The 27,837-nt window shown below is 43.0% G+C and overlaps 1 protein-coding gene and 1 long non-coding RNA gene across 3 annotated transcripts; both read left to right on the forward strand.

Annotated features, from left to right (window-relative positions):
• The first annotated feature begins 580 nt into the window (after positions 1 to 580).
• LOC124850758 lies at positions 581 to 1,331 on the forward strand. Its single transcript, XR_007031641.1, has 2 exons — positions 581 to 836; positions 919 to 1,331. It is a non-coding gene; the product is annotated as an uncharacterized LOC124850758 (long non-coding RNA).
• Positions 1,332 to 7,251: 5,920 nt separating this feature from the next.
• On the forward strand, positions 7,252 to 27,035 carry LOC118283803 (atlastin-2-like). Of its 2 annotated transcripts, XM_047334749.1 has the most exons (15): positions 7,252 to 7,405; positions 12,435 to 12,601; positions 13,280 to 13,492; positions 16,250 to 16,384; positions 16,599 to 16,703; positions 16,797 to 16,847; positions 16,947 to 17,003; positions 17,348 to 17,440; positions 17,755 to 17,893; positions 17,981 to 18,108; positions 19,751 to 19,807; positions 20,522 to 20,593; positions 20,854 to 21,285; positions 23,240 to 23,254; positions 24,468 to 24,963. In XM_047334749.1, exons 1-15 carry the CDS (start codon positions 7,333 to 7,335, stop codon positions 24,519 to 24,521), a joined length of 1,791 nt encoding a protein of 596 aa, XP_047190705.1. In that variant the 5' UTR covers positions 7,252 to 7,332; the 3' UTR covers positions 24,522 to 24,963. The 2 variants fall into 2 exon arrangements, with proteins under 2 accessions (XP_047190705.1, XP_035462055.2); XM_035606162.2 differs by lacking the exons at positions 23,240 to 23,254; positions 24,468 to 24,963 and adding an exon at positions 24,974 to 27,035.
• The last annotated feature ends 802 nt before the right edge of the window (positions 27,036 to 27,837 follow it).

The raw sequence follows: 27,837 nt of genomic DNA on the forward strand, positions 1-27,837 counted from the left end.
TCACTGGGCCGTTAAGTTTAGGCAGAATAAAGACTTGGTTAGCACTGTAAAAAAGAAAACTATTCTAAAAGAGAAATATGGGAAATTATGGCTCCGTCAAGGAGGTGATGTTTTCACCCTGTCTGCCATGTGTCTGTTTCTTTGTTTGTCTGTCCGCAGGATTAGGGAACTGAGATGATTTACTTGAAGCTTGGTGGAAGGCTGGAACATGGGCCAAAAAATTTATTTTATAAACCGTAATGTACAAAATTAACATCATGCTGTATTGAAGAAGACTTAGAGATTGAACCATAAACTCCTCAGGAAAATGTTTACTGACGTTATGAATCAAGTGAGAAGTGTCATTTTCTTATAAACTTCTATAGAAACAACCAGTGGAGTCGCCCTCTGCTGGTAATTACAGAGAATATAGGCTTCAGACAACAGACAGTCTATGGTCCCATCCTGCCACCAAGTTTTGAGTAAATCTGCTCAGTAGTTTTTGCATATTCAAGCAAACGGACCGGGGTGACAACATAACCTCCCTGGTGGAGGTAAGTTCCTCACTGCTTCTCTCATTCCACAGTCTGTCAGGCTGGTGTTCAGGCAGACTGGAGGTGAAGTCCGACGGGTCGTGGTCCTCGGTGTGTGAAGGGGAGTTTGACCGGCAGGTTGCAGAGGTGATCTGCAGGGAGCTGGACTGTGGGGCTCCTTCAGTCCTCCAGGGGGCGCTCTATGGAGAAGTGTAGGCTCAGTGTGGAACAGAGAGTTCCAGTGTGAAGGAAGTGAGCCTCATCTCCTGGAGTGTCACAGATCAACCTGCTCATCCGGCCGAGCACTTGGACTCACCTCTTCAGGTAGAGTCACAGCTTTGACTTGATCCGTCTGTTTCAAGTTACTTCCTGTCGCTTCCTAATTTATTTGTTTGTCTTTGTACAGACCCCGCTGATGTCAGGCTGGTGGGAGGAGCCAACCATTGCCCTGGTGTACTACAGCTGAAACATCATGAAACCTGGGAAGCAGAGAAGTCCAAAGACTGGAACCTGAAGGCAGCAAATATATTATGTCGACGGCTGGACTGTGACTCCTCAGTTTCAACACGAAGCACAGAAGATTCTTCAATACATCCTGTGTGGAGAGTCAACTCATCCTGTGTTCAGTCCACATATAAACTGACGGATTGTTGACAACAAAGGATACATGGGGGTCTTACAGCTTGGACATCACCTGCTCAGGTGACACCAGTAATAACACTTTTGTGCCTGGACTTTGGTAAAAGTACCATTTGTCTAAGCAATATAATTGATCAGTTGTGGCTATCAAAATAATAAAATATTAATATTAAATGATAACTTTAATTAATATCAAAGTTCCTCGGGGCACTACCCTTCAAAGGAAAGGAAATGATCAATTGATTCAGTCTCATTTACACTATACTCACTATCAATTTAGTGTTATGTTATGCTGTATGCCAAAGTTACGTTACCAAGTCCATGGAAAAGAAGAAGAATCGTCCTTTTGGGGTGCTGCTTGTGCGTCCAGAAAGATGCAGCAGTCGTGCTGTGTGGTTTCAGTGTCCTTTTTGTGTCCTCCGCAGAGTCAAGCCGGGCATACACTGTGCGATTTTAGAAATGCTGTCATTAAACGCCAACTCAAACTGTCCGAGTAAATCGTCTGCGATGTGAAGCCAAAGCTCAGAATTGATGTGCTCACATTGTACGGTAAGAGCGTCAGCCACGACTTGACCGCTCACACTGTGCGTGTGAAATGCCAGTCGACTCCTGCGGAAAGCTCCTCTGAGGCAGAGAAGATTGTGTTTACCATAGAAGAAGAACGCGGACAAGACAGTGTATAAGGACTCACGCACGCACAATGTCCAACAAAACATAATTGATTATAGTACAAACAATGACCGTTCAGCAGCGCAGGGACCGTCCATACTAGTGATACGCTCCAACACACTGACTATTTATTATATTTAATATAATATTTATTTCTTATCCTCGAAGCCAAATTGAGCATGTTTGCCACTTCACGCAGAAGCAGTCAGGAAAAAGGCACAGAGTTTGAGGAATCGACTCGTGGCTCTGCTTCAAATGTGCAAGAGGCTGAGGTCGGCCGACCCAAATTTCTGACATGTCAGACATGTCAGAAATTTGTTGGAACGTCCGGCGGTCGGTTTGGAGCAATTAATCGATTTGCTTCCCCCTGTACACTACATGGCAAATGACGCACGACGGAGCTGATGACTCTTTTTAGAGTCGGCCGACTCAAAAATCGGGGCAAAAACGGCCTTAAATCGCACAGTGTATGCCCGGCTTTAGATGCTCAACACTCTGCTTGGGGGTTTCCTGAACTCCACCAGTTGACCAGACTTGGTGTCTGCCACTGATGTAAAACCAGCCTTTCCAGCCTTGGTCGGTCCTTTGGCAGGCTCTCGCGTCGCTGCCTGTGGAAGTTGCAGCAGTCTGCTTCGGCAGGCCTGCATGGAGGTCAGGGTCCAAGAGCAGTGGTTTCTCCCAGAGGAGAAAGAGAGGTCTTTGCTCTCCGTTGAGAGGTTGGAGAAGAGAGTGAAAGATGGCTGCGCTGGGGCTTTATGGGCCTTATGACCCCCTGGGGTCTGGGGCACACAGAGACCAATGGCAATTTGAGCTTGGCGGAGAGTTCCAACCAAGGTGTGATAAGTGAAGCCTTCTGGGAATCAGAGTTTTCCAGTCTGTTCCTTTGAAAGGACCAAATGATCAGGTCCTCCATTTTGTGAAGCACTACAATACCAATACCACCAGTACTGTGGTACTCTGGTACTCTGAAAACTGTTCTTGCACTATAAAGCTCATTTTTTTAAACTCCACAAGCTACAGCCTGATACTGTCTAACAGCTGAGAGGTGGTTGTCTTTTCTTTTCGTGTTTACTGAGAGATACTTCATATTCTCCGCAGCAGGACCGGATGAGTTACACCTTGTTGTTGATTACATTTGTGATGTTCATGGACAGGTTCTGGAGGTAAAGCATAGATGTTACAGTCTGTATATAAAACTGGACTTAGTCACTGGGTCTGGAAAGTGAAGCTAATGCTAAAGTGCCTGAAACCAGTATTCCCTGTTTCTTTTTCTTCAATACAACATGATGTTCATTTGTACATTATGGTCCATTTACAGTCAAATAGACCATCAAGCACCGTAGGTATTGGAGCGTGGATACAGTGTGATTGACAGCTGTTACCGTCCAATGGGTGCAGGTGGTCATGCAGCCAAGTCAGGTTTTACTAATAAAGCACATTTAAAACAACCAACGGTTGACCAAAGTGCTGTACAGGTCAACGAACAATACAATACAGTAAGAAAAATAATACACATAAAATACGATAAAAGGGTGTCTCACTCAGTCGCTTTTATTTACTCATTTATTAATACATTTGATATTCATCTTATCTTTTCATACTTACTTATACTTACATGTACAATAAACCTCTACTTAGTTGATATTTGATTCATAGTTTCTCAAAAAATGCTGTTTAAAATGAAGTGATTATTATTATTATTGTTGTTGTTGTCTTTGTCCCCATAGGTTAGATAAGACCCCATTTTGTGAGTGTGTCAAACAGATGTTCGTCCTCACAATATGAGTAATACCAACACCACACACACACAGATATAGGATACAATAACTTTTCATTAGGACACTCATTGTTGGGAGAAAAAAACAACACAGCTTATTGTCATTGTCATTTTTTTATACATAAGTAACTTTTCTTTACTCATTTATTAATACATTTACTGTTTGATATTCATCTTTACTTTTCATACTTGCTTGTACTGTAGACATGTACAGTAAACCTTTATGTTGTCGATATTTGATTCATAGTCTTTTGTGCTGTATGAATAGAATGAAACTGTCGACATGGTCTGTTCAGTTGAAGATGAAAGTTGAACTCACGAGACGAGACATTTTAATAAACACATGATCTGAGACGTTACATGTGAATACAGTGATACAGTATAATGATGCCTGGTAGATGTAATTGAGCTGAAACTGTTTACAGCATATTTTAGCAACAAAGCGGAGGCTGTTCCTCGCAGTGGTTGCAAATCTACTTGTTTTAAATTTTTCTTAACTGTGAACTGTCATTTTTATTATTGTTGTTGTTATTTCTTTTGGGGGTTGTAGCCCCAGACCCCCAGGAGCATAAAGTTTAAAGTGGTCTGTCACGGCACGTGCAATGTGCATGGCCTTGCTCTCCCTCTTTTTGACAGCAGCTGCGATGATAAAAAAAAAATCATTTGATTCAACCTTTGCTTATTCCTGAATACACAAAACCATCTAATGAACAAAAAAAGTGTACGACTGTATTGATAGAAAATCGACTACGAAAATCGAATCGAGGACAGGAGGGGAGGTTTGGGGGGTATTGGGAGCTGGAGGTAGACAGAGGGATGGAATAAGGAAGGGGGAGGGAGATAGAGATATTGAGTTGGGAGGGAGGGGGACAGGAAGAAATAGGGAGGGAAAAAATCTATCGATCTATGTATATATATATATATACATTATGTACACCAATCAACTACATCACTCTTTGGGAAATGCATTTTACCTTGTAGGCACTAGAGGGAGCCCTCTACTCAGTCCACACTATGTCCTGCTCAAATAACTGTTCTTTAAAAACTGACTGGTGCACTGGTATTAAATATGATATGAGTTTTGATGGAGGGCATGGTTAGAACTTAAGAAAGGTCCCATGCAGGCTGAAATACTTTGCACTCCTGGACAGCCCCCTCACATGCAAACACACACACACACACACACACACACACTGTACATACACACATACACATCTGGAGTTCGGTGCTGGTCTGGGGGTTCTGTCACTGTTCCCTGACCCTCTCTCTAAATTTATCAGGCCTTGTCATCACGTGTGTCTCTCATATTTCTGCCATCCGACGGGGCCGACTAAGAATAGAAGAGCACTGACACAGATTAACACAGCCGGTCTCTCTCTCTCCCTCTCTGTCTCTCTTTCTAATTATTTTTCTCTGCAAGTTCAACCTTGAACTTCTTCCATCTATGTGTGTGTTTCTTGGCTTTTTCCTATGTTTAACGACACTGATCTCATCTAATATATTGCAATGTAGGGGAAGGTGAAGAAAGGAGAGACCTGAAGTCCAGAAAGCACAACAAGTTTTTTTTAATCTTTCTATGTAGTATGTTTGTTGAACTTTACAGTGGTTGTGGCGGCAGACAAATAAGTGTTTTCTCTCTTTTTCTAGCTGTCAACAAGGGGGTCGACACTCCCCTCTCAATCTGGACTTCTGGACCCAGCATGACTTTCAAAGTGACTTTCATATAGTCTGTAACCATAAATGTGAAGTAGCCCAGGGAAGAGAATCCTTCAGTGGTGCCTAAATGTCACATCTAATCCCGGGATTGACCAGGATCCCCCGGACATATGGGGTTGTTCCTCGGAGAGAGAGAAAGTGCTGATCCAGCGCTCAGCAGGTCACACCAAGTCACAGACCGTAAACTGAAACCCGATTGGCTCATCTGCTGCTTTGAGTCCATCCTCTGCCAATCTATTTCCTTTTCCTGTCTTTGTCTGGCTGAGGCAAAGCTTCTATATCACCTGGTCATCCTCAGCAGAGGGAGTTTACTGAAGAACTGCATCTGTTTAAATTCTCTCTTCTTTTTTTTTTTACACTTTCTTCATTGCTGCATTTACAGTACTACAACTATAATTAAATTGCAAAAAAACAAAACAGCAACATAATCATACCTTTAGCCATAAAAAAAACAGAAAACAAACCAAGAGCACCACAGACTTTGTCACAGTCGGTATTGTGGAGCATTTGGAGCCACACCCTCCAAACCAGTAAACCAAAGGACAGGCCGACTCAGCCAGGTAGAATTTCACATAAGGATAAGAGAGCCTGAAGAAAAGCTGCCTTCCTATGTTTGCACGTCTGTCAGTCGCTGTCTTTTTACACTGTCAGTAGCCTTAATAATGCTGGGTATGATAGGAACAGCTGAGTAAACACTGGATGCGAGTGTATCCGCTAAAATGAAGGGTTTTATGACTTTTTGTTTAGCAGTCTTAATCACCAAGGGCAGTAAAAAGACTGTGAGCTTAGTGAGTAGTGGCATCTCCACTGCATCTTAGATATCTGGCTGAACACAGGAGATAGGTGTTATCTTTACTGTGAGCAGTCACAGCCTGTGAAAGCAAAATGAACCTTCATCAAAGTCGCGTCTTTGCATTGACTTTGTAGCTATATTTGTGCGTATTTGCGTTGCGTTTGGTTTGAACGCACCGCCACCTTTAAATATCTTTTATTTTTCCATCAGAAGTGTAAAAACATTTTTTTCGGTTTATTAGGAGTCTATGGCACAACAAATTAGACTATCGCGGGCCGCCACTGTCTCGTCAATGTATGGGAAACCCTGACCAATATGTCACCACATCACATTTTATCCACTGGAGGGGCACATTAAAGTAGCACCTTTAGTCACTTCATCATGTTTTCTCACCTGTAGGGGTACCGTTTACAGCACTGCATCCCATTTTCTCTACTGGAAAGGGCACCCTTTGGGGCACTGTCACGTAGGGGCGGCATATAGGGCACTTCACAATGGCACCCTGTTCCATTGGAAGGTCACCCATATAGGGAACGTCAAGTTTAGACCATTGTAAGGGCACCTTATAGGGCACTGCATCACGTTTTCTCCACTAGAAGGGCACTCATTAAGACACGTTATTACATTTTCTTGCTTTAAAGGGCACATCGTCATAATTTATTGCATGAAAGGCCACCCTAGAGGGCACCCAATCATATTGTTCCCACGTGAATGACAGCCAATATGGAAATTCCTCTCGTTTTTGTCAATCAAGAGGGCACTTTAGCAACGCGTTTTCAACCTGCCCCCCCCCCCGTCCGCCAGTGCCTACATATGTGTGTAGGTCCGTATATGAATGTATGTATGTATGTATGTAGATGTATATCTACATATTATATATATATTCTCAGGTGTTTTATAGTTTATGATACCTCTGTTTTTATATTTTACTTCATTGATGTTGGTTGTGTTGGCACTTTGTAACCTTGCTAATAGAAAGTTTATTAATATTATTATTATCATTATTTGGGTTAGGGTTAACTCAATTCCATGTTTCAGCACTGAATATAACACGTAACTTAAACATCTTTAACGATAGTATACTTTAAAAACACGGAAATAAAGGGTGAGAGACTCGGAAGCAGCCAGCTGCGGGAGCCTCGAGACGCCAGCGAGGACTTCAGCTGTGACCAAAAAAAAAGAGAGGCTCCTGTGACGTCAGCCACGGTAGAATCCAGTCGTCCAAGATGGCGGAGGTGCGCGGGCTGAGGAGCAGAAATCACTTCAAGTCCGGCGGCGAAAGCCGAGTCGCTGACGAAGGTAACCCGCTGTTCGTGTGCGGTCGCGGGGTGGTGGGGGGGTTACGCGGAGTCGAGTTGAGGGGGGGGTTTCGTCCCCGTCGTCTTTCGCCTTCGACGAACTCTCGCTCTCCCGTTAGTCGGTGCAGTGTTTTCCGCCGGAGAGCCCGCGGCGGCCACAACACGCGTCTCCGCGAAGAGAGCCCGCCGGCCGCACAGCGCCAACTGGGAGCGGGTTGAACGTGGAGCTACACGTCCACCCGCTCTCTCTCCGTGTGCGTGTGCGTGTGTGTGCGTGGTAACTTGTTTTCCCTCCGCAACTCGGGCTGAAAAACGGTCTCTGACCCGGATACAGAATTGAACCGCGACACCTGTCGGCTGCCGTAGTGTCCGATCGTAGGGATATTACACTGTGTTTTATGGCCCATTTCAACAGGTCATAAAACTGCATGGGTTATGATCCAAGATAGAGCAGGCAAAATAATGCAGTCATGAGAATAATTGCAATAATGTCTTTATTGTATACATAAGCCATTATCACATATCATGCTAATTACAGTAATAATTATGAATTATTGTCCTAATATTAGACATACAAATGTATACAAACCTTAAAAACAATAGGATTGTATTGTCTGTGGGCAGACCATGCCTGATTACGATATGAACGCCAAACTAAAAACTTTAAAGTTTCACAAAGACATATCTTTGATATTAATACGGACATTAAGTTGTGTATATGTGGCCGTTTATGAAAGTTTGATCCAGATAAAATCCCTTTCTGGCGGATGATGACTTTTTTGGCACCACACCGTCACTTCCACCTGGCCCACGGTCGGAGCTCCAGAGATCCTGTTCGGCCTCTCTCGACTCTAAACCCGCCTCGTCTGCAGTTTTTACACTCACCCCGAACTGGTTGGAGCGGCACCTCTTCTGAACAGCCTGCGTTTCATCAGTCTACACACAACACATAAGTTTATCTTCTCATTTTTAAATACCCTATAATTAGTCCGCTCAGATTGCCAGCAGACTTATCCGCGCAATTGCGAGCCTAATATTGACCCCGAGAGTAGAAATAGCCGCCTCAGTGTACAGTGTATGGTTTACATTCAATAATGCTTTCAGATATGCGCACTTATGCTGGCCATCACTGATCCGAACTAATGCGTTTTTCCTTGTATAATGATGAGGGGACAAATACACAACCCTCAATGTGAGCCAACAATATTTAACGTTTTATCTCAATCCAGTAAATTTCAGCAATCTGAAGTTGTCGGTGAGTGAATGGGCACATATGTCAGCTCAGTCAAATTATTACAGACATGTTTTACTATTTACTATAATTTTTTGGACAAGATGATAATCTCTTAATCAGAAAAATGGGCAGATTAATTGATAAAAAAAATAATAATTTCATGCAGCCCTAGTATATTCCAATGTTCCAATCTTTTAACTACAGCATTCCCATAGTTACCTTCCCTCCACCGCAGCTTAACAGGGAAACACTGTGAAAACACTGAGCAAATCTTACAATACGATTGGACCAGTGGAAAATATACAGCTGGAGCCACGGTAATTTAAGATAACATTCGGAATACATTTTTAAGAGCTGTGGATTCAGTTTTCTGCATCATTTATGCTGAAATGAGAACCTGGCTACTGTTTCAAGACAGACTTGAAGAGTTGTGAACCTGACCTTCAATCAGCACAGACGAACACATCGCGTCTGATGCTAAATTTTCTTGTGTTGAGGTAAATGCACAGTCTTATCATGGTGTCTACCTCAATTTAATATTCATCTAATTGTGGAGTTTAATTTCTGTAGTCAATTTTAATAAGGTGACCACTTAACTAGTACTACTTTAGAGTTACTGTACCTCTAACTGTGGCTGTAGGGGCCGAAGGTTGGGGGTCCGAGCCCAGCTGATGTGTGTGAACGTGACTTGTTCTGTAAAGCGCTTTGATCGGTCAATATGAAAAACCGTTATATAAATAGTCCATTTACTCTTTACTCACTCTTTCTCTGACTAAGGCTCTTAATTTCAGGGTTGTCGTTCGGTAATCACAAAGTTTACAGTATATGTTGGATCCATCACCCCAGTGCTGTCTCTGAATGGGATTTGAGCCAAAACATGTTGTAAAACAGTCTCCTTATCACTATAACCCTTATGTCTATTTCCATGCCGGCCAGCCGACTCTGTGGCAACAGCATTCACCAACTGAGGCTGCTCTTAATCTGCACTTTGTCCTCCCACACTGCCGTTTGGTCTGCTTTCTGCATTTGAACATTTGCCCTCGTTGACTCGAGTCCAGAGAGGCAGAGTCACGTTGTCCTCTGGTGCTGGTGTGCAGGGAGGTCAGCGTACCTGCATTTTAATAGGCTACAGTCGGTTCCTCGCTTTTTTTTTAACCTCAACCTCCGAAGTCTCGTTATCCCACAATCCACATGAAAATGGGCAATGTCCTAACCAACAGGTCATCGGCAAATATTTTGCACAATCTTTTACACTATATATTTTCTTTGTATGAAGCAACCTGAGTCCCAGCGGTTTGTTAATGATTTCATCCCCATGTGGATGAAATGACCCCTTCAAGGAGTGAAACTCTCATATTTAGACAGCTGCTTATCAAAGTCTGCCTCAGATATTGTGCAGGAGTCCAGGGAAGGGAGAGCTGTGTGCATGTGCATAGAAACACTTTTCTTGCCATGCATAGTTAAAGATAGACACCCATCAGAACTGGAAAAGATTCAAGACTGTAAACAGTTGAGTTTTCCACCTTTGTGTGTGCACGATGTACTGCACGCACTCATCCCTGAAATATGTGTGCGTCTGTCTGAGCAGGAAAACGTGTATGTGAGGTAACATCTGCTCGGTGCCTCTGACAGGTAAGGCGGGTAATGTTAGTTCTGTCTTCGTTTTCTGCAAGCTGAGGAGAACGACGGTGCTTTGGCCACTTTATCATGATGTGTGAGTGTAGTGGTTTGTGCACATATCAGCGAAGCTAGTTGTTTTTCACTGGCTGTTTTGCGTCCTTGCATGCTTTGAGGTTTTTTCTGTCTCAGCGCAGCAGAATAGTGTCTTTGTGCCGGTCTCCTCTATGGCTTCAGTCTGTGTCACTTCATCCTGCTGAGTGCCGTTTGTTGGGAACCTGCACTGCAACAGATTGAGGATATGTGCCAAGCTAATTTGTTTGCTGTGCAGATTACTGTAACTGCCCAGTGCTTAAAGTGAATCCTCAAACAGGAGCACAGCATTGCCGTTGCCCTATACGAAGCAGGATTTGTGGTTATCGAGGTGACTTCAGGTTTTACTCTGGGTTTTCCGTCCTACGAAGCTGGTTCACGTGTTACATGGGTAAATCGCCATGGTGACTTATCCTGAACGGCTAACCTGCTTCGGAGCAGGCTTAGTTAAAGATTAGAGATCAAAACCTGTCAACAATCACTGCAGCTTTGAACAACACGTGGAGACTGCGTGGCAATAAGAGTAATAAAAACGAAATACTATATATTTACTAGAAAAATGCTCCTCACACTGTGCAATGTATCCCGGGATTATGAAGGAACAAAATTGACATAGTCACACATTAATAACTTTTTTCCTCTGCCTCATCAGCAGAAACAGTCAGACATCACTTCAATAGTTTGATCATCATCAGACAAAAGGGTAAAAATATTCACTCAAAAGTAAACTTCATAAAATTCCTGTGCTTATTTACAGTATATTATTTGGCCGACTTTAAATATCAAATATTAACAAAGTCTTGAAATATGTCACTTAACCTGCAATGAATCTACAATATATGTTACGTTTTTGAGAAGTATTTTTACTTTTTAAAAAAATGAAAACTAACTGATTATCAAAATAGATGAGGAGTATTTCTCTCTTGATAAAGTAATCGTTTCAGTGACTTAGACCACGCCCCTCCCTTTGCTAATGTCTGGATGTTGTAGAACAATCGAGGTGGGACAGGACGATGGCAGTATCTTGATATAGAAATGAAAAGGAGGTTGTATGTAGGCTCGGTCAGAATAATCTGCCATATAACCACTGGACCAGAGCGATGCATAACCACAGTCAGCTTTACTGGACGGACGCTGGTTTTACCAATGTTAACATTAGCCACACTCACTAACCCGGTGTTTCCTATTAATCACTAAGCTTGTGGTGAATGTCCTCAAAGACACTATTGGTGCTTGAACTTAGGGCAGGTGTATGTCTAATCACTTAAATATTTGAATGAGCAATGTCTTACACTTGTTGTCTTACCTGTTCAATGGACTCCGTCTGTGTCAGCTACATATAAAGAGCTTTGGACTTCACCAGTGTCTTAATCTGCACCAACAATGTTTCTTGTTGCAGGAGAGCTGCTTTTTGATTGAAATTTTGATTGACACTTCACCATTTTATTGACCAATAAAGTGATAAAAATCTGCATATTAATCAAAAATAATCATTACATTTGATTGCTTCTTTTGACTGGGACAGTTCTTATTAATAACATTTTAGAAAATATGCCTGAGTAAGCCCAAAAAGAGTCTACTTTCTAATGCTGCTGCTGTGGCAGCATGACAGGAAGGAAGTGTGGCAGTTTGAGAGGAAACATGTCTTTGATTTTTGGAGAACGAACGTCACAGAAACATCAGAATAACAGAAGAATACGTTTTTTTAAACTCTGTCCTTGTAACTTCTTTTTCTTGTGTCCTATTTTGCTGGCCCTTTGTGATTTTCACTGCAAGGCTATTTCCAGGCTTGACCTAGATGTGTAGACCAGAGTGGATAATAGTATTTAGACCGGCTCAGAATGCTGGACTGCTTTGGAATTTGATCCATAAAGGGCATTTAACTTTTTCTTTAACTGGGAGTTTGTCTCTCACGTAAACAAACTTAATACACTGACACATGCCACAAAGCCCTGCCTCCACATTCTTCTTTCTCCCTCTTCTCACTTTACATCCTTCGTCTGCTCACTTGACACACATCACACTTGAGTTATCTAACCAATCTTAATTTTGTCTTTCCCTCTCTACTTTGTTATGTTTTCCAAAGGCTTGTGTGGTGTGGAAGATGTCCCCATTTTTCACCATAAGCTGAAGCTTCCTTTAGCCGAGACCGAAGATCTGGAGGATGACTCGTTTCCCAGGACCATGGCCTCAAACTCGGGCAAAAATGCCAGCCTCACCCCCTCCCCAGATGAAGGGATTCATGAAGAGGAGGTAAAGATTTTTTTTTGTGTCTTATGATAATTAGTCTACTCAGATTGCCAGCAGACTTATCCACGCAATTGCGAGGCAAATATTGACCCCTAGAGTAGAAATAGCCGCCTCAGTGTACAGTGTATGGTTTATATTCAATAATGCTTTCAGATATGCGCACTTATGCTGGCCATCACTGATCCCTAACTAATGCGTTTTTCCTTGTAAAATGATGAGGAAAACAATCAATGTTTGGCATTTTTACTTGAAAATTGATGAATCAGCTCTAACATTAATCCTGATGATGAAAGAAAAATGAGAGAGAAAGAATGGAAGATCAGCTGCAGGAAGGATTACATTCATGAATTCAATTTGCCAAAGCACGTACTGTACATATTCACCAAACTAATTTCTGGTGGTGACAGCTTCAAAACTACACGCTACAGAGGTGCTAACGGCATAGAAAAGGAAGTGCCTGTGTTTTTGCAAAGCATTTATATTTAATGTTTATATCCAGTGCATCTATATTTTATAAGTTTTGAAAAAATGTTGCCTCATATTCTCCCTGACACTTAGTTGGCTGATCTCAGCGTTGTAATTTTCAGTTCCTTGGCTCGGCCCTCTTCATCGTAGTGTTTTCATTTGAGCCTCTCTCGATGCCTTGGAAAGTCCTGATTGGTTGAAATCTCATGTGTGCAGCCTGTGATAGAGGAAGAGAAGGCCAGGCCCATCCAGATCGTCGTGGCCAACGAGGATGAGCACAGCTTTGAGCTGGACGCTGCCGCGCTGGAGAAGATCCTGCTGCAAGATCACTTGAAGGACCTCAATGTGGTGGTGGTGTCTGTGGCAGGGGCCTTCCGCAAGGGCAAGTCCTTCCTGCTGGACTTCATGCTGCGATACATGCACAATCAGGTAAGATCCTGTGTTACATCACAAATACTGCTGCTGGACACACAAGAGTACATATTCCTGTGAGGGCTCATTTAAAAATAAAGTCAGGTTTTCCTTATTCATGGAACAGGGCAAAATAACAACCATTAGAATTTTACTCTGGCTTTTTGATACAGTTTGAACAGTGGGCTAGTCAGAAATAAAACCTGTGAAGTTAATTGAAGCCAAAGGATATTTAATTTGATTTATGGGTCCTTCCACAAGCAACTAGGGGATTGTTTGTAATCCATATTTTTATTACCCTTTACGGTGACATGGTTATTGGATATTGATTTGTATTGATCTTTCTTGAAGAAACTTAACTGATCTTTTTGTTTAGGACTACCCCAAAACAGCAACTAACAATCATATTACTAACACTAAAACTCTTTCTCAATCAACCGTTAGTTCTGTAAAACATTACTGAGTTATGAAAAATGCACACCACAATTTCTTGTTTTGTCAGAATATAAAGCCAAGATATGTTTGATTTCTGATTGTAGATTTTAGAAGGAAACCAGAAAGCTCACATTATCGAAGCTGGAACTAGTGGTTTTTGCTTTTTTTTTTATTAAAAACAACTTTGAATACATGATTATTGAAATAGCTGCTATTTTTTCTCTCTCACTTGTTTAATCAATTCATCAATGAAACATTTGAAGTTCTACCATAATAATGTTTACTGGAGATACAGAAATCTTAAAAAGAACAGATCTATCATTCAGATTTTTTGCTAAATCATTCAATGTTTGTAAATAGATAAGTTAATGTAGACGTGTCATTTCATTCAAATAACATTCTCAAAAATATAATTTCAAGACAAATCTATTTTGTGGCAGAAAGAAGTTTTGATAAAGCCACAGACATTGGTCTAACTAAAAACTTGCTATTTATCATTTAGAGGTTTATCATTTTCTGGACTTATAGTAAGTACTTTAAAATTGTAATAAATTACATAGTGTAATCACTCTTTGAATTTCAGTTTAAAATGGAAACATATTTGAGTAGTAACTGGCCTCGGAATGACATGAAACGGTGCGTTAGCTGTGCGCGGACACACACACACACACAACAATGTAGACACACTCCTTCAGGTCCATCTAACGTATCTACAACTAGTCCTTCGGACCTTCTAGTACAAGCTTGACACACAGGAGCAGCCGGGATCATCTTACATTGGCACACACTCTATCAAACCACACACACACACACACACACACACACACACACACACACACACACACACACACACACACACACACACACACACACACACACACACACACACACACACACACACACACACACACACACACACACACACACACACACACACACACACACACACACACACACACACACACACACACACACACACGAAAGACGGAGGGCTGTTATGACCCTTTTTCACAGCTGTTGGGCACCATGAACATGAGCATTCATGCAAACCTGACCAGATCTGCACTTGTCCACATTTTTCCCCAAACACACTGACACCATTTGTTCAGCATGTTCTTCTTTATATTCGATTATATGGAGCAGTTAGTGTCACAAATCATAGTTGAACAACTCCGTCTGTTACTGGAGTGCGTGTTTCTGTTTTTATCAGATTTAAAATGATCATCCTGTTCGGTCCTATTGGGGTTAGTCGTGCAGGACAGATGCACTCTAGTGCAGGACTCAATGCTCGTGCTTTGACTTACAAATGAGGGATTTGCTTTTGAGGGTTGTATATACATTTCCTGTTTGTGGTCAGGCAAGGTCACCATGTGTTGTTCTTAATTACCTCTGCCAACGAGATTTTGTTTCCATCTCTATTTGTTTTGTTTTTTTAATAGTTTGCAGGATTAGGCAAATAACTACTGAGCTGGTTTCCATAAAATCTTGTGGAGGGGTGGGACATGACCCAAGGAGGAACACATTAAATCTTGGAGCGGATCCAGAATCCATTTCGTTAGACTCGGCGGAAGTATGCGCTCTTCCAGCGCCCTTTAAGTTTTAGGTTTTTTTATGTCTGGTTTTTGGGAAGAGTGATAAGAGGTGATCATCACCTAGACAAAAAAAAAATAAACTTTTGTTTTTGTATGTAACACTCAGCCTTGTGGTGAGCCTCCAGTCTGTGGCAGACACGTTTCATATTGTCTAAAGTGATCTGTTCACCTGTTTCTGTGACACCGCTGCTGAATCCCGAGGAGAACGGTGTAGCCCTTGTTGAGTGTGACGCTACAGATTACAGGCCTTTTCCAAGGTACCATTCCATTTAAGTTACTTGCCTGGTCAATATTGTACTGGCAGATGACAGGAGGGTTATTTAAGGATTTTCAAAGTGTGGTCTGACGGTGACTACAGGGTCAAAATCGATCAGTTTTTTCCTGTTATGTGAATGTTCAGATAAAATTTCACGTAGGGTTTGGACAAATTTTGGTAGATCACTCTTTTCTCTGGTGAAGGTGATTCAATTCGTTACAACACTATACTACAAAACATTATTTCTCTATATACTGTCTGAAAACAGCTCTTGTGAGGAATCAGATTTTACCCAGGTGCTAATCTGAGACTGGTGGACTTTAGTCCAGTGACTGAGGATTATTTTCTTTCTTTCCTCTTCATGCTTCTCCTTTCAATCCCTGTGGATTTCCCCCCTTTTTCTGTGTCACCCAACTCTCATCTGTTCTTCCGTGTTTCTCTTTCCTCCCATCTTAACTGCTCCCTGTGCTTTTCCCCTCTTCCCCACTGCAGCAGAGTGAGTCATGGATGGGAGGCGACGATGAGCCTCTGACGGGGTTTACCTGGAGAGGAGGCTGCGAGAGGGAGACCACAGGAATTCAGGTCTGGAGCGAAGTGTTTGTGGTTGACAAGCCAGACGGAAGCAAGGTAGGTGTTCATCGAACAACAACATGATTCTTAAATGAGAAAATATGACACCTGATTAAAATGTGTCTTTTGTACAACCTCAGATTTATGTTCTCATTGTGATGTTTACACGTTTAAAAATGAAAAAAATCAAACCCACCGCAAACAAACCCTCTGATTGACGTACAAGTTGAGGCTGGGAGCGTATCACAGTTGTCTCATGTCGTCCCGACAGGTAGCTGTGCTCCTCGTTGACACTCAGGGAGCGTTTGACAGCCAGTCCACCATAAAGGACTGTGCCACCGTGTTCGCCCTCAGCACAATGACCAGCTCCATACAGGTGAGGCTTCATGAGACTTCAGGTTCATGTTCAATCTTCAAAAAAAGATCCACATTTATGCTTCATGTGGAGTTCATCGCTTTGTTTTTTCAGGTGTACAATCTCACGCAGAACATACAGGAGGACGACCTGCAGCACCTGCAGGTCAGTGTCATTTCGTCCTCCTCCAGGAAAACGCAGAACCAAAGTCTTTTACAAAACCTTCATTTTTCTGATCGCAGTCTGTACTTCTCTCACATTCAGCTCTTCACAGAATATGGTCGGCTGGCAATGGAAGAGATTTACCTGAAGCCTTTTCAGGTACTGGTTGCTTCTGTTGACCGTTTGTTCATGCACGTACTGCGGACATTGGTATAGTCCTAATTAATGAATGTCTAACACCATTGAACACAAGTTTTAGCTATTCAATTCATAAATGGCTGCACAGCAAGTCATTTATTTCCAAAGAATAATATTAGGGGATTAATTGATTAAGAAATTGTATTTCTTTTTTGAATTAGAATCTGATCTGTAACTGAAAACACCAAAGTTATGGACAACAATAGTCCAAAAAGTAAAAATGTTTTTTTGTTTAAAATATTATTTTAATTCACTCCCTAAAACCATAGGAATTACATCCTGTGTGTCATTGTTGTGTGTTTCAGTCCCTGATGTTCCTGATTCGTGACTGGAGTTATCCTTATGAACATGACTATGGCCTGGAAGGAGGCAACAACTTCTTGGTGAAAAGACTCCAGGTGTGTTTTTGAGGTTGTTAAACGGAAGGGCTACATCTTTCTATCATGACATATTTTTTCCCACGTTGATGAAGATATTTATGCATGTAAGTCACACACTCACTTTTCCTGTCAGACACACCACACCTCCTAGAACAAATAAACCTAATATCATTGCTTGTTAAGGTGTGTGCACATTTGCTTAGTCACACGTGTTAAGTATTTTACTGTAAAAAAAACCCAAACCCAATTTAAAAGGTTACACAGCATCCCATCATTCAGCCCACACATTCCCTCATGACCAACGACGAGTCTTCACTTCCACTGTGACACAGGTAAAACAGCACCAACACGAAGAGTTGCAAAACGTGAGGAAGCACATTCACTCGTGTTTCTCCAGTATCGGCTGCTTCCTGCTGCCACATCCTGGTCTCAAGGTGGCCACCAACCCCTACTTTGACGGCAGGCTGAGAGGTCGGATAACAGGAACACACACATGTCTCAATGGATAAATAATTAAGAGGGATTGCTGAAGTGTCATGCTCCGTCTGTGTGTTTCAGACATCGATGATGATTTTAAGAGGGAGCTGGTCAAACTGGTGCCTCTCCTCCTGGCCCCAGACCGACTGGTGGAGAAGGAGATCGGAGGCAATAAAGTCACCTGCAGAGATCTCCTGGAGTACTTCAAGGTACTGCACGGTTTCCTCTCGAGTCCATTGGTTTTCACAATTTCACGTCACACGCAGTAATGCCAAGTTCACACCACATGGTTTTAAGCCAGATTTTCTGCCAGATATCTAGCAGGCTACCCTGGAAACCCGGGGGAGGAACTGTAGCACAACAACACTCTCACCCATATTCGCTGCCTTTTCCTTTTCCGTGTTTCTGAACAAATCATCGCGTAGAGAATGTGCAGGGCTTGTTCCTGTCATGTTGTTCGTTTTCCCTGATACAGATGATGAGTGAAACTGAAGCTTACTTTATTTATTGCCGAACCACATATTAACACGTATTAACAAGTTATTTCTCTCCGTCAACACAACACAGAGAGCATCCGGTCAAACTACTTACTGTTTCTGACCTTGCAACATAAGAGTATCCTGCAATATATTGAACACAGTTTCTTTTTGACGTCCATCGTGAAAGTGACAAACACTCCCTGTTTCTCGCGTGTATTTTACCGTATCACTTCTCCCGTGTGTTTTCCTCACAATACATACTTTGGAGACATTTCTCCTTGTGAAGTATCGTGTAGTGTGTGAACCCCCCGTCGCAGATGAGTCACGTAGTGTGAACTAGTGCTGTCCCAAACGATTATTTTTCAAACGATTAATCTAGTGATTATTTTTACGGTTAATCGACTAATCTAACGATTCATTTTTTGGGCCGGTGGTGCGCCCGAAGCCCTGTGGGACCGGGATCCCACCTCAGCCAGCACGCGCCGGCCCTCACGTTCATTGCGCCACGGGGTTTCGAGTAGCGAGCCCTCTGACTCGGGTGTGCGTTAGACACCTTGGTCCGTGTTTCAAGACAGGCCGGGTGGTTTGCCGACATAGCCGCAGACCCCTTGCGCCTGTAAACGTGGGCCGATCCCCGCCCTGGCGACGCGACGCGGTTGGAGCGCCCTGAGGACAGTCCGCCCCAGTCGAACAGTCGCGCTGGGGGCGGGAGGGGGCTACCGGTGCTATCACTTGCTGCCGCCATTGTTGTTGTTTGATTTCTTCTTCTTCCTTTTTAAACTATGGCCTCTATATCGATTGGCGACTAGCTTTTTGGTGCATTACCGCCACCACTAGACTGGAGTATGGAACAAGAGTAAATCTAGTTGTTTGGGGCGACTCATCGACGCAAATTATTTTAATCGACGAATTTATGTAGTCGATTACGTTGACGAGTCGTCCCAGCCTTAGTGTGAACAGCACAACGACTGAAAGCCTGCGATTACAAGACAGCACGTTGTGTAGTATCGACGGTCCAGCGATCTGTCGAATTCTAAAATCCGAGGTGTCCGAGGTATAAGATAAAATCAAATTATACCCTATGCTGCGTTGTCTGCTGACACAGAACTAGTTTTTTAAGCTTGAGGTTCATTAAATAACACATAATTTGTCTGGATGTTTAGCCACAGTAGACTCCAAGAAAAAATGACCAGTTTGACACAGACACACAAGTGAAAGAAACAGTTCTGCTACATTATACAGTGACTTATGTTACAGGACAGACGAGCCTTGTGCCTTAAATACTTAGCTTGTTCCAGTGTTGGCTGCCAGAATGTCAGCAATGCAGAGGAAACAGTGGCGTGATAATCTGTATGATTCTACATCCCTGCAGGCTTACATTAAGATCTACCAAGGTGAGGAACTGCCTCACCCGAAGTCCATGCTGCAGGTGAGTGTCTCCTTCAAATCTTGATAAAGGTTCAGTGCGTAGGATTTGGAGGCAGCTAGCGGTGAAGTTGTATATTGCAGCCAACTGAATACCCCCTCGCCCCACCATCCACTTCCCAGCATGTAGGTGAACCAGCAGGTAATGTATGAAGATGAAACCAGATGTTTGGTTTGTCCTTTCTGGGCTAATGTAGAAACGTGGCTATGCATTGTGTTAGCTTCTGTGGAAGAGCATCCGATCCCTGTCTAGATTTAAAGGGCTGATTTCAAAGTTACAAAAACACAGTGATTATTACTCTTAGGTAATCACACACTATTGAGATCTTACTTATGAATATTATAATCAATTTCTGCAGATACTTCCCTTAAATTCCACACACCGTACCTTTAGTGTGGGTCGGACCTTGTCGGTTTTATTTCTCATCTTCTGTGGTCATCAACGATATTTGGATCTTATTGTGGGCGGCTGTGACTCAGGAGGTAGAGATGACTGTCCACTAACCAGAAGGTCGATGGTTTGACTCCCCGGCTCCTCCAGCCCGCGTGCCTATGTGTCCTTGGGCAACCATAAAAACTTCCCCTGTCAGGGGTGCATGAATGCATGTGAGAGACTGGTTGATTGTGACTTGTGCTGTAAAGCACTTTGGATGGTCGAAGACTAGAAAAATGTTATGTAAATACAGTCCATTTACCTTTGTCTTTTTCTGTTTGTCAGGCGACGGCAGAAGCCAATAACTTGACTGCTGTGGCTGGAGCCAAAGACATGTACAGCAAGAACATGGAGCTGGTAAGTCCTCATGAAACAGTACATTCATTAACACAAAGGTCGAGGTGCCATCAGTTTTCGTCTGAAGACGCAGAGCAGGATGTTGTCAAGGTCTTATTTTAGAACACTATAGTTCAAATCATGTAGTCATTTAAATAAAAATCCTGCAAAATGTGTGCTAGAGAGTTGGGTGCTCCCTGTTACATGCTACTGTAAAGTTTGAAACTTTCATCTTGTTTTTTGTCTTCATCTGTTTTGTCACGTTTAATTCCTATCCTCAGATGTGCAGCGGGGACAAGCCATACATTGCCCCCTCTGACCTGGAGCGCTGCCATGAAGAGTTTCTCGCGCACTCTGTGCGTTACTTCCGCTCCGTGAAGAAAATGGGTGGCGAGGAGTTCTGCCAGCGCTACCAGACCCAGCTCGAGTCGGAGCTGGCCGAGGCCTACTCCAACTTCTCCAAACACAATGAAGGCAAAAACATCTTCTACGCCGCGCGCACGCCTGCAACGCTGTTCGCCGTCATGTTCGTCACCTATGTGGTGTCCGGGGTGACGGGCTTCATCGGGCTGAGCACCTTAGCAGCCCTGGCGAACCTGGTCATGGGCGCAGCGCTGCTGTCACTCTGCGCGTGGGCCTACGTGAACTACTCCGGAGAGTTCCGGGAGCTGGGGACAATGATAGACCTGGTGGCAGAGACACTCTGGGAACAGGTGGGTGGCCCATGTGAGAGGAGGGATGAGTACGTGGATGTGTGTTTGTCCAGGTCAATCCACACGCTGAGAACAGTGTGTGTATTGTGTAGTCAAATTATTAAAATTGTGGTTGTTATTGTGGCATTTCAGTATCAATTTAGATAATATACTTTGAGCTGATAGATTTGAGGTCAAAATGAACGTTCTGGACGATCTGGAAATCAAGAATTGCCATTTCCATAGATATTATGGCAGATTATCAGAGATAGTTCAGTATCAGCATATGTCTGCGATGATAATATAAAGCTATGAGATATAAGATAATCTGGCGATTGTTTCTTTCACTTAAACATTAAGAAAATCAAATGTCAGAAAAATGTGATCATTAATTCTTAGAGTCCAAGCTGATGTCTTCAGATTATTATAGAGATACATACAGATTTATTTTTTTTAACAAAATTTTTTATTGGAATCACAGATGGTGTACATAATGCCACACTCACATTTACAATATTTTCCATTTGGAGAAAATAAAAATGTTAAACTAATAGTAAAAAAAATATATATAGAAAGGATTAAAATTAACTAAATTATGAATAAGTAATTGAATACACAGGAGTAAAAAAATGAAATGCATGAAAAGGAAGATATAAGAAAAATTGAATTCAGAAAAAAGGGGCGAAAAACTAAAAGACCACCCCACGACAAAGTTGGTGATAATATTGTAGAGCATGAAGTAAATAAACTACAAAAAAGAATTAATAATAATATGAAGAAAGTCAAGCTGTCTTCTAGAGAAAAGGAACAATGCGAGTAAACTGAACAGTTTGTCTGTTTTTTTGTCATACCAGTGTACCATAACATATAAATGAAAATTCACTATGAAACAATCAATCAGTTATGATTGCAAAAAAGTTATTTAGTTATGTTTGTATTTAAGACTTAGTGACATGATTTGATTCCGTTTCATTTGTATAGCCCCAAATCACAAAAAACATCATCTCAAGACACTTTACATAGTGGAGATGTTACAATATCTCAGAGAAACACAACAGTTCTCACGATGAGCAGCTCTGAGACTGTGGAGAGAAAAACTCCAACAGAACCAGTAACCTCTGTCTGGACTGGTTGGTGAGATGAGAGACACCAGGATGAGTTGTGTAACTGTTGTTTAAGCTCTGTCCGTCTGGCTCTTATGATGACAATAATGATACTGACAATGTGATATTTGGATCCTGAATGAGAGGAGAGAGATAAAACGCATGTAATGATATAAAGTGAAGTCCATCACTTTACTAACAACATGTTGGTCCTCAGAACTTCATGAGGCAAAATCCAGCTAAACAATCAGTACAGTACACAAACCTCCTGGTCACAACTGTTTAATAACCGAAATTATCACAATATGTATATGTTGAAAAATTAGCACCTCTTGTTATGTTGTTCTTGATTTTTTTTTTTTTACCCACTTTCCACTAAAATACAAAGTCAAACATTTTCCTTTTTAATGTTCGAGTGGAGTTTTAACTAGAGATATGTTCCAGTGTGTTTTACCAACATGTGATCTTAAAGTCAAAAATCATAAACGAACTAACATGAAAACAGAAGATAGATTTGGGTTTAGTTTGAAGTCAAGTGTGGTTTTGTCGTTTCTCTGGGGATTTGACAATATATAATGCATGTGTGTGTCTGTTAATGCCGTTGGTTTCTACTGTAGGTTGCTGTAGATAGTTGCCGTTTATTTTTCGTTGTTTAAAAAGCCTGAGAGTTAGTTTTCCTCCGTCCGCTGCATCCCATCATCCGTCTCACAGAGTTTGATTTCCCCTCTCAGCGCTCCGTCCTCACCGACACTGTCAGCTCCTCTCAATCACTCTTCATCCCTCGTTCAGTGTTCAAACCATGAATGTGTGACCTCATGTCTCCTGACGTCTCCTCCTTCCTCTTGTTTCTCTCCCCCTCTCATGCAATGCAGCCGACAGATAAAGAGGTGAGAGGTGCCGCTTCCCGTTTCTCTGAACATCCTGCCTGATTTCCTCTGTCTCCTTTTTACTTTCTTAGTGTGCAGCTGTGGTTATGGATATAGAGAGGGTCCTCCACTAACCAGAAGGTTGATGGTTCAAATCCCCAGTTCCTCCAGTCTGTGTGCCTAAGTGTCCTTGGGCAAGACACCAGAACAATATGAACATTTTGGAATTCAGCCTTTTTTCATTTGGTAAAATCGTATCTTTTCAGTTGACTGTTGCCAGTCGATCATCATCTCATGTCCGAACGTGATTTGACATCAGCGGCACTGACTCATCTGTTTAGACTAAAGAATAAGTCGGTTATCTTCTTCTGCTGCTGCTGCTGGGTGCTAACTGTCTCCCCTCAGTTCAGTCTCCTCGTGTTCCCTACGCTCACTTTGTCTCTGGGAATCAATGAAGATAAAAAATATTTCTGTTCATGTCGTCAGACTACTGCACGAATAGATCTCGTCTTCACTTCACCGCCACACAGTGAGCTGCCTCATTACTATGCTATAACCATATTCAGGTTCATAATTTTAATTTGGGTTATTACTAGAAAAGGTTGACACACTCTAATGTTCAGTAAACATGTAAGTCTCCTGCAGTCTGAAACACTCGGTTTTAGTTCCTGTTTTTTAAGGCCCCTCCCTCCCAGTGAAGCCCAGGCGGCTCTCATTGGCCAGCTGGCTCTACTCTGTTGTGATTGGTCAATAACTTCCAGTGCGTGTAGTCGGGGTTCTCGCTTTACCTGGCTCTGTTGCAGACGACCTGCTAGACATGGTCGGACGACTGAGGGGAGTTTCAGGAGCAGAGCACTTTGTGCTTTTTAACTTTACAGACCTTTTACACAAACAAAAAAACCCTCCAAGACACTAACCGTAATCTGCCTCCTTTAACTTTTACACACTAAAACACCAAGTTGGCATTTACACCCCGGAAAAGCCAGTTCGCAAAAGCTCAGTTTTGGGGAGACACAGTATCTATATAAGTTGGGATGAGACAAGGGAAACAATTATTTATTTACAGATGTAATCATCTCAATGTGGACATACTCTGTCTCTTCCTCTCTCCTACTTCCCTTACTTCTGTCCTGTTTCCTCTCCCAGAACATCTGGATCCATCTCTTCCATCTCTCTGGTCTTCCGTCTGTCCCGTTCCTCGTCTGACCCCCCCCCCCCCTTGCTGTCCTCTCAGGTGGTCTCCGATCTCTCCGCCGCGCTCCTCCTCGGAGCTCTGACTCCTCTGTGACTGGTGGATTCACAGACTGTTAGACGTTGTGCTCACACTTGAAACCGCTGCAGTCTGCTGGTTGTTCACTTTCAGTCCGCTGGCGCTGGATTCTTCCTGTTTGACCTCCGGGTGTGGACACACCTCAGGATCTCCGGGACCTGGAGCCAGTCCGAACGGTTTTTAATCATCTTATTCTGAAGGATGTGGAGAAGATTATGGTTTTCCTGTTAACAGCCTTTTCAGTTGAAGGTTTTGTTCAGTTGAGTTGTGACTCCTCGTCTGTGGTCGGCATGTTGGACTACATCCAGTTTTGGTTCCTTTGATTTGACCAACATTTTTTATTCCCTAACCCTACTACCTTTCAGTTTCTTTGTCCCACTGACAGACTGCTTTGAGAGACGAGCTCACTTGATTTGTTCTCAGACTAAATCCTCTCTCCCGTCTCTCCCCTCCTCTATCCTCTGCTGTAGGTGTTGAAGCCGCTAAGTGAACATTATATGGAAGACAACGTCAGACAGACGGTGGTGAACTCTCTCAAAGCCAGCTTGACGGAACAGGGCTCGCAGCACACCAAGTTAAAGACTCATTGACCCTCTTCCTCATCCTCCTCCTCCTCATCTCCCCCATCATGTTTATCAGCCCCTCCCCTCCCCAGCCCATTCTCTCAATGTGTTCAGTCCTAGAACTGTGGAACTAGATCAACACCAAAGCGGACCCTCGTTTTTCTTTCCCCCTCCCACACACACAAACACAAACACCCATCTTGGCTTCGCCGACCCATGTTTTCATGACCAACACGGACCCGTGGCCTCGCGCTCTGCCCTGCTCTCCACCGCCCCCCAGTGCCTCGGAGCAGGAACTGCACCTTCGTGAGACGACCAGAGCGGAGGAGCCGGCAGCGTTGCCTCTTGCCAAAACAGGACCTGGACGAAGGTCATCTTCTCCCGTGTGCCATGCTGTGGTAGATCTAGTAATGCACACTGTAGGTGGACGGACACACGCACACACACACACACACACACACACACACACACACACACACACACACACACACACACACACACACACAGGTTTGCTGGTAGTGGTCTGCACTCGCTTTGCAATTGGGATGTAATTCAGGGAAAACTGTCGCGGCTGTGGGCGGCTGTTGTGACCCGCAGGCCTCACAGTTCATCGCCTTTCCTCTTCAGTAACGTGTCCTGCGACCGCAGCTGAGAGCAGCCAGAGTGAGGTGAATGTTGTTCTCTCTCTTTTTTTTCTTCCGTTACTCCAGTAGAACCAGGACTTCCTGTTCCTGTCACGGGCGAGCTGCGGAGGCTATTTTAACTGCTGACTTTGTCTCCTACAAACCTGAGATGAACGGATGAGAGCAGGTTTTATTCGACCTGCCGGCTTCCGCTCGTTGTTTTTAACTGTACATGATGAAGGTGTGTCGACCAGGTAACTAATCAAACCGGGCTCAGGTTGCTGCACACGTCTGCCTCGCCCTGTAGGAAGCCCCCCAGCTCACTGTGGTAGTCTTCCTATCGGAGCTGTCGTGTCTCGCAGCGGACCCTCTGCTTTTAGAGCCCGGTCAGATATTCAGGGAGGGTTTTTCACCTTGAACCATTTTCTCTCCGCTGCCTTTCATGAAAGCTCACTGGCTGCGGCTGCTCCCCCCTCTCAACTTTAGGACCTGCAGTCGGTACGTTGGATTTTTGCCTTTGGGGAGATTTAGATGTTTTTTAGCTTCAGCTCTTGTTAAAGGAATATTCTGACGTTTATTTGCTTTCTTGGTGATAGTTTAATGGGACGAGTGATCCCCTCTCGTATCTGTAGGATGAATATGGAGCTACAGCCAGCAGCTGCTTAGCTTAGCCCCGCCCCCGCCAGTCTCCAGTCTTTATGCTAAGCTAAGGTAACTGGCTACTGGCTACAGCTGTGTATCTAACTGCTGAGCCAAATGGTGACCTATTAATTTTAAATGTCAACAGATTGTTCTGTCCACATATTTCTTTTCCCCTTCCTTTAGAGATAAATGAATCTAAATCTTCTCCCCAGTGAAACACAGCCGGTTCTCCATCAGAACATCGGCCTCCCGACGACAGAAACCCGATTATTAGATCGTTGTGAGATTGACAAAACATCTGTCTGAGCTCTTGTCATTCATTGATTCCATCCACAGTATTACTCAGCTTCAGCGGCAGTCTGATACTGTACAGTCTGTCTCTGTTCACATATCACACATGGGGCATGTATGTTGGATTAAATATTTAAATAAACTTTGTATACACTTTATAGTGAATCAGTTGACAGTGGCTGATTTTTTCTGGATCAACCTAACAGTCTGTGGTTTGTTAGGAGCGATGCTGCTGCTGTAGCGTTCACGGTACTTATCCTGAGGATGGACCTTTGAATAGAAATGTGTGAATATTTAGATCCTGATAGGAAACTGTTTTGATTGTGACGAGTGGGTTGGATATGACGTCTGTCTGCCTTTTAAAGACCTCTGGTAACTTATTTTTGAATAAAATTTTTCCCCTTAAGAATTCAGCACAATTCTTTTGGCTCCTTTTGTTTGATTGTTTCCTCGGAGAGACATGGGAATCAGTTAATCACATTTCGTTTTTAAAACTTAGAAACTCTGAACCGGTTTTTGAACAGTATGTTACACTTTCATTGCAAGAATCAAAATCAACCACAAAACATGATGCATCACATTCATCAGCACAGTTATTTACGTGTTTTCTGGAAGAAACAATGTAGGAAGGGATTATTGTGCTCTCCACAGTTGTGGGATAAGAGAAAAAAGAAATGATGTTTAAAACCTGGGCACTGACCCCATCTTACATAATGTATTTGCATTAAGTTCTTCAATGTCTTTGACTGCGGTTTGTCTAGACTTTTCTTATACTGGGTCATAAGTACGTCCCAGTCTGTTGGTCCGTTTCTCCCACTTCATCGTGCTCGTTGTGAGAGCAGGATGAGAGATGCTCGCTCAGTGGCCTTACGGTCAGTGAGACTGTGCTGATGAAGAGGACGGGAGGTCAGAAGGGATTCGTGTGTCGTGTCCTGGACACCGTTAACTCTCCATCATTCAGTCACATGCAGCAGCAGCACAAGATCACAATGATCCGTTGTCAGCTGAGGGACGCAGCTGCTGTACACTGTTGTGTAACCAACCACTGCGTTACAGTTCAAGTCTGAGGTGCTTTTTCAAGCTGCTATATACGATACTACTACTATTGCAATAAAGAAATATTGCACTTATTACTCCACTACAATTGGGGACTGGCTACTTTATAGTTTTTTTTTGTTAAAAGATGAATATACCCAGCAGTGTTAATAACTGGAG

This window comes from Scophthalmus maximus, chromosome 10 (genome assembly GCF_022379125.1).
Source record: "Scophthalmus maximus strain ysfricsl-2021 chromosome 10, ASM2237912v1, whole genome shotgun sequence".
Lineage (NCBI taxonomy): Eukaryota > Metazoa > Chordata > Actinopteri > Pleuronectiformes > Scophthalmidae > Scophthalmus > Scophthalmus maximus.

Coding starts and splice junctions, on each gene's coding strand:
- LOC118283803 (XM_035606162.2), top strand. CDS start 7,333: ATGGCGGAGGTGCGCGGGCTGAGGAGCAGAAATCACTTCAAGTCCGGC. Junction 16,385..16,598: donor ACAAGCCAGACGGAAGCAAG/GTAGGTGTTCAT, acceptor TCGTCCCGACAG/GTAGCTGTGCTCCTCGTTGA. Junction 19,808..20,521: donor ACCCGAAGTCCATGCTGCAG/GTGAGTGTCTCC, acceptor TCTGTTTGTCAG/GCGACGGCAGAAGCCAATAA.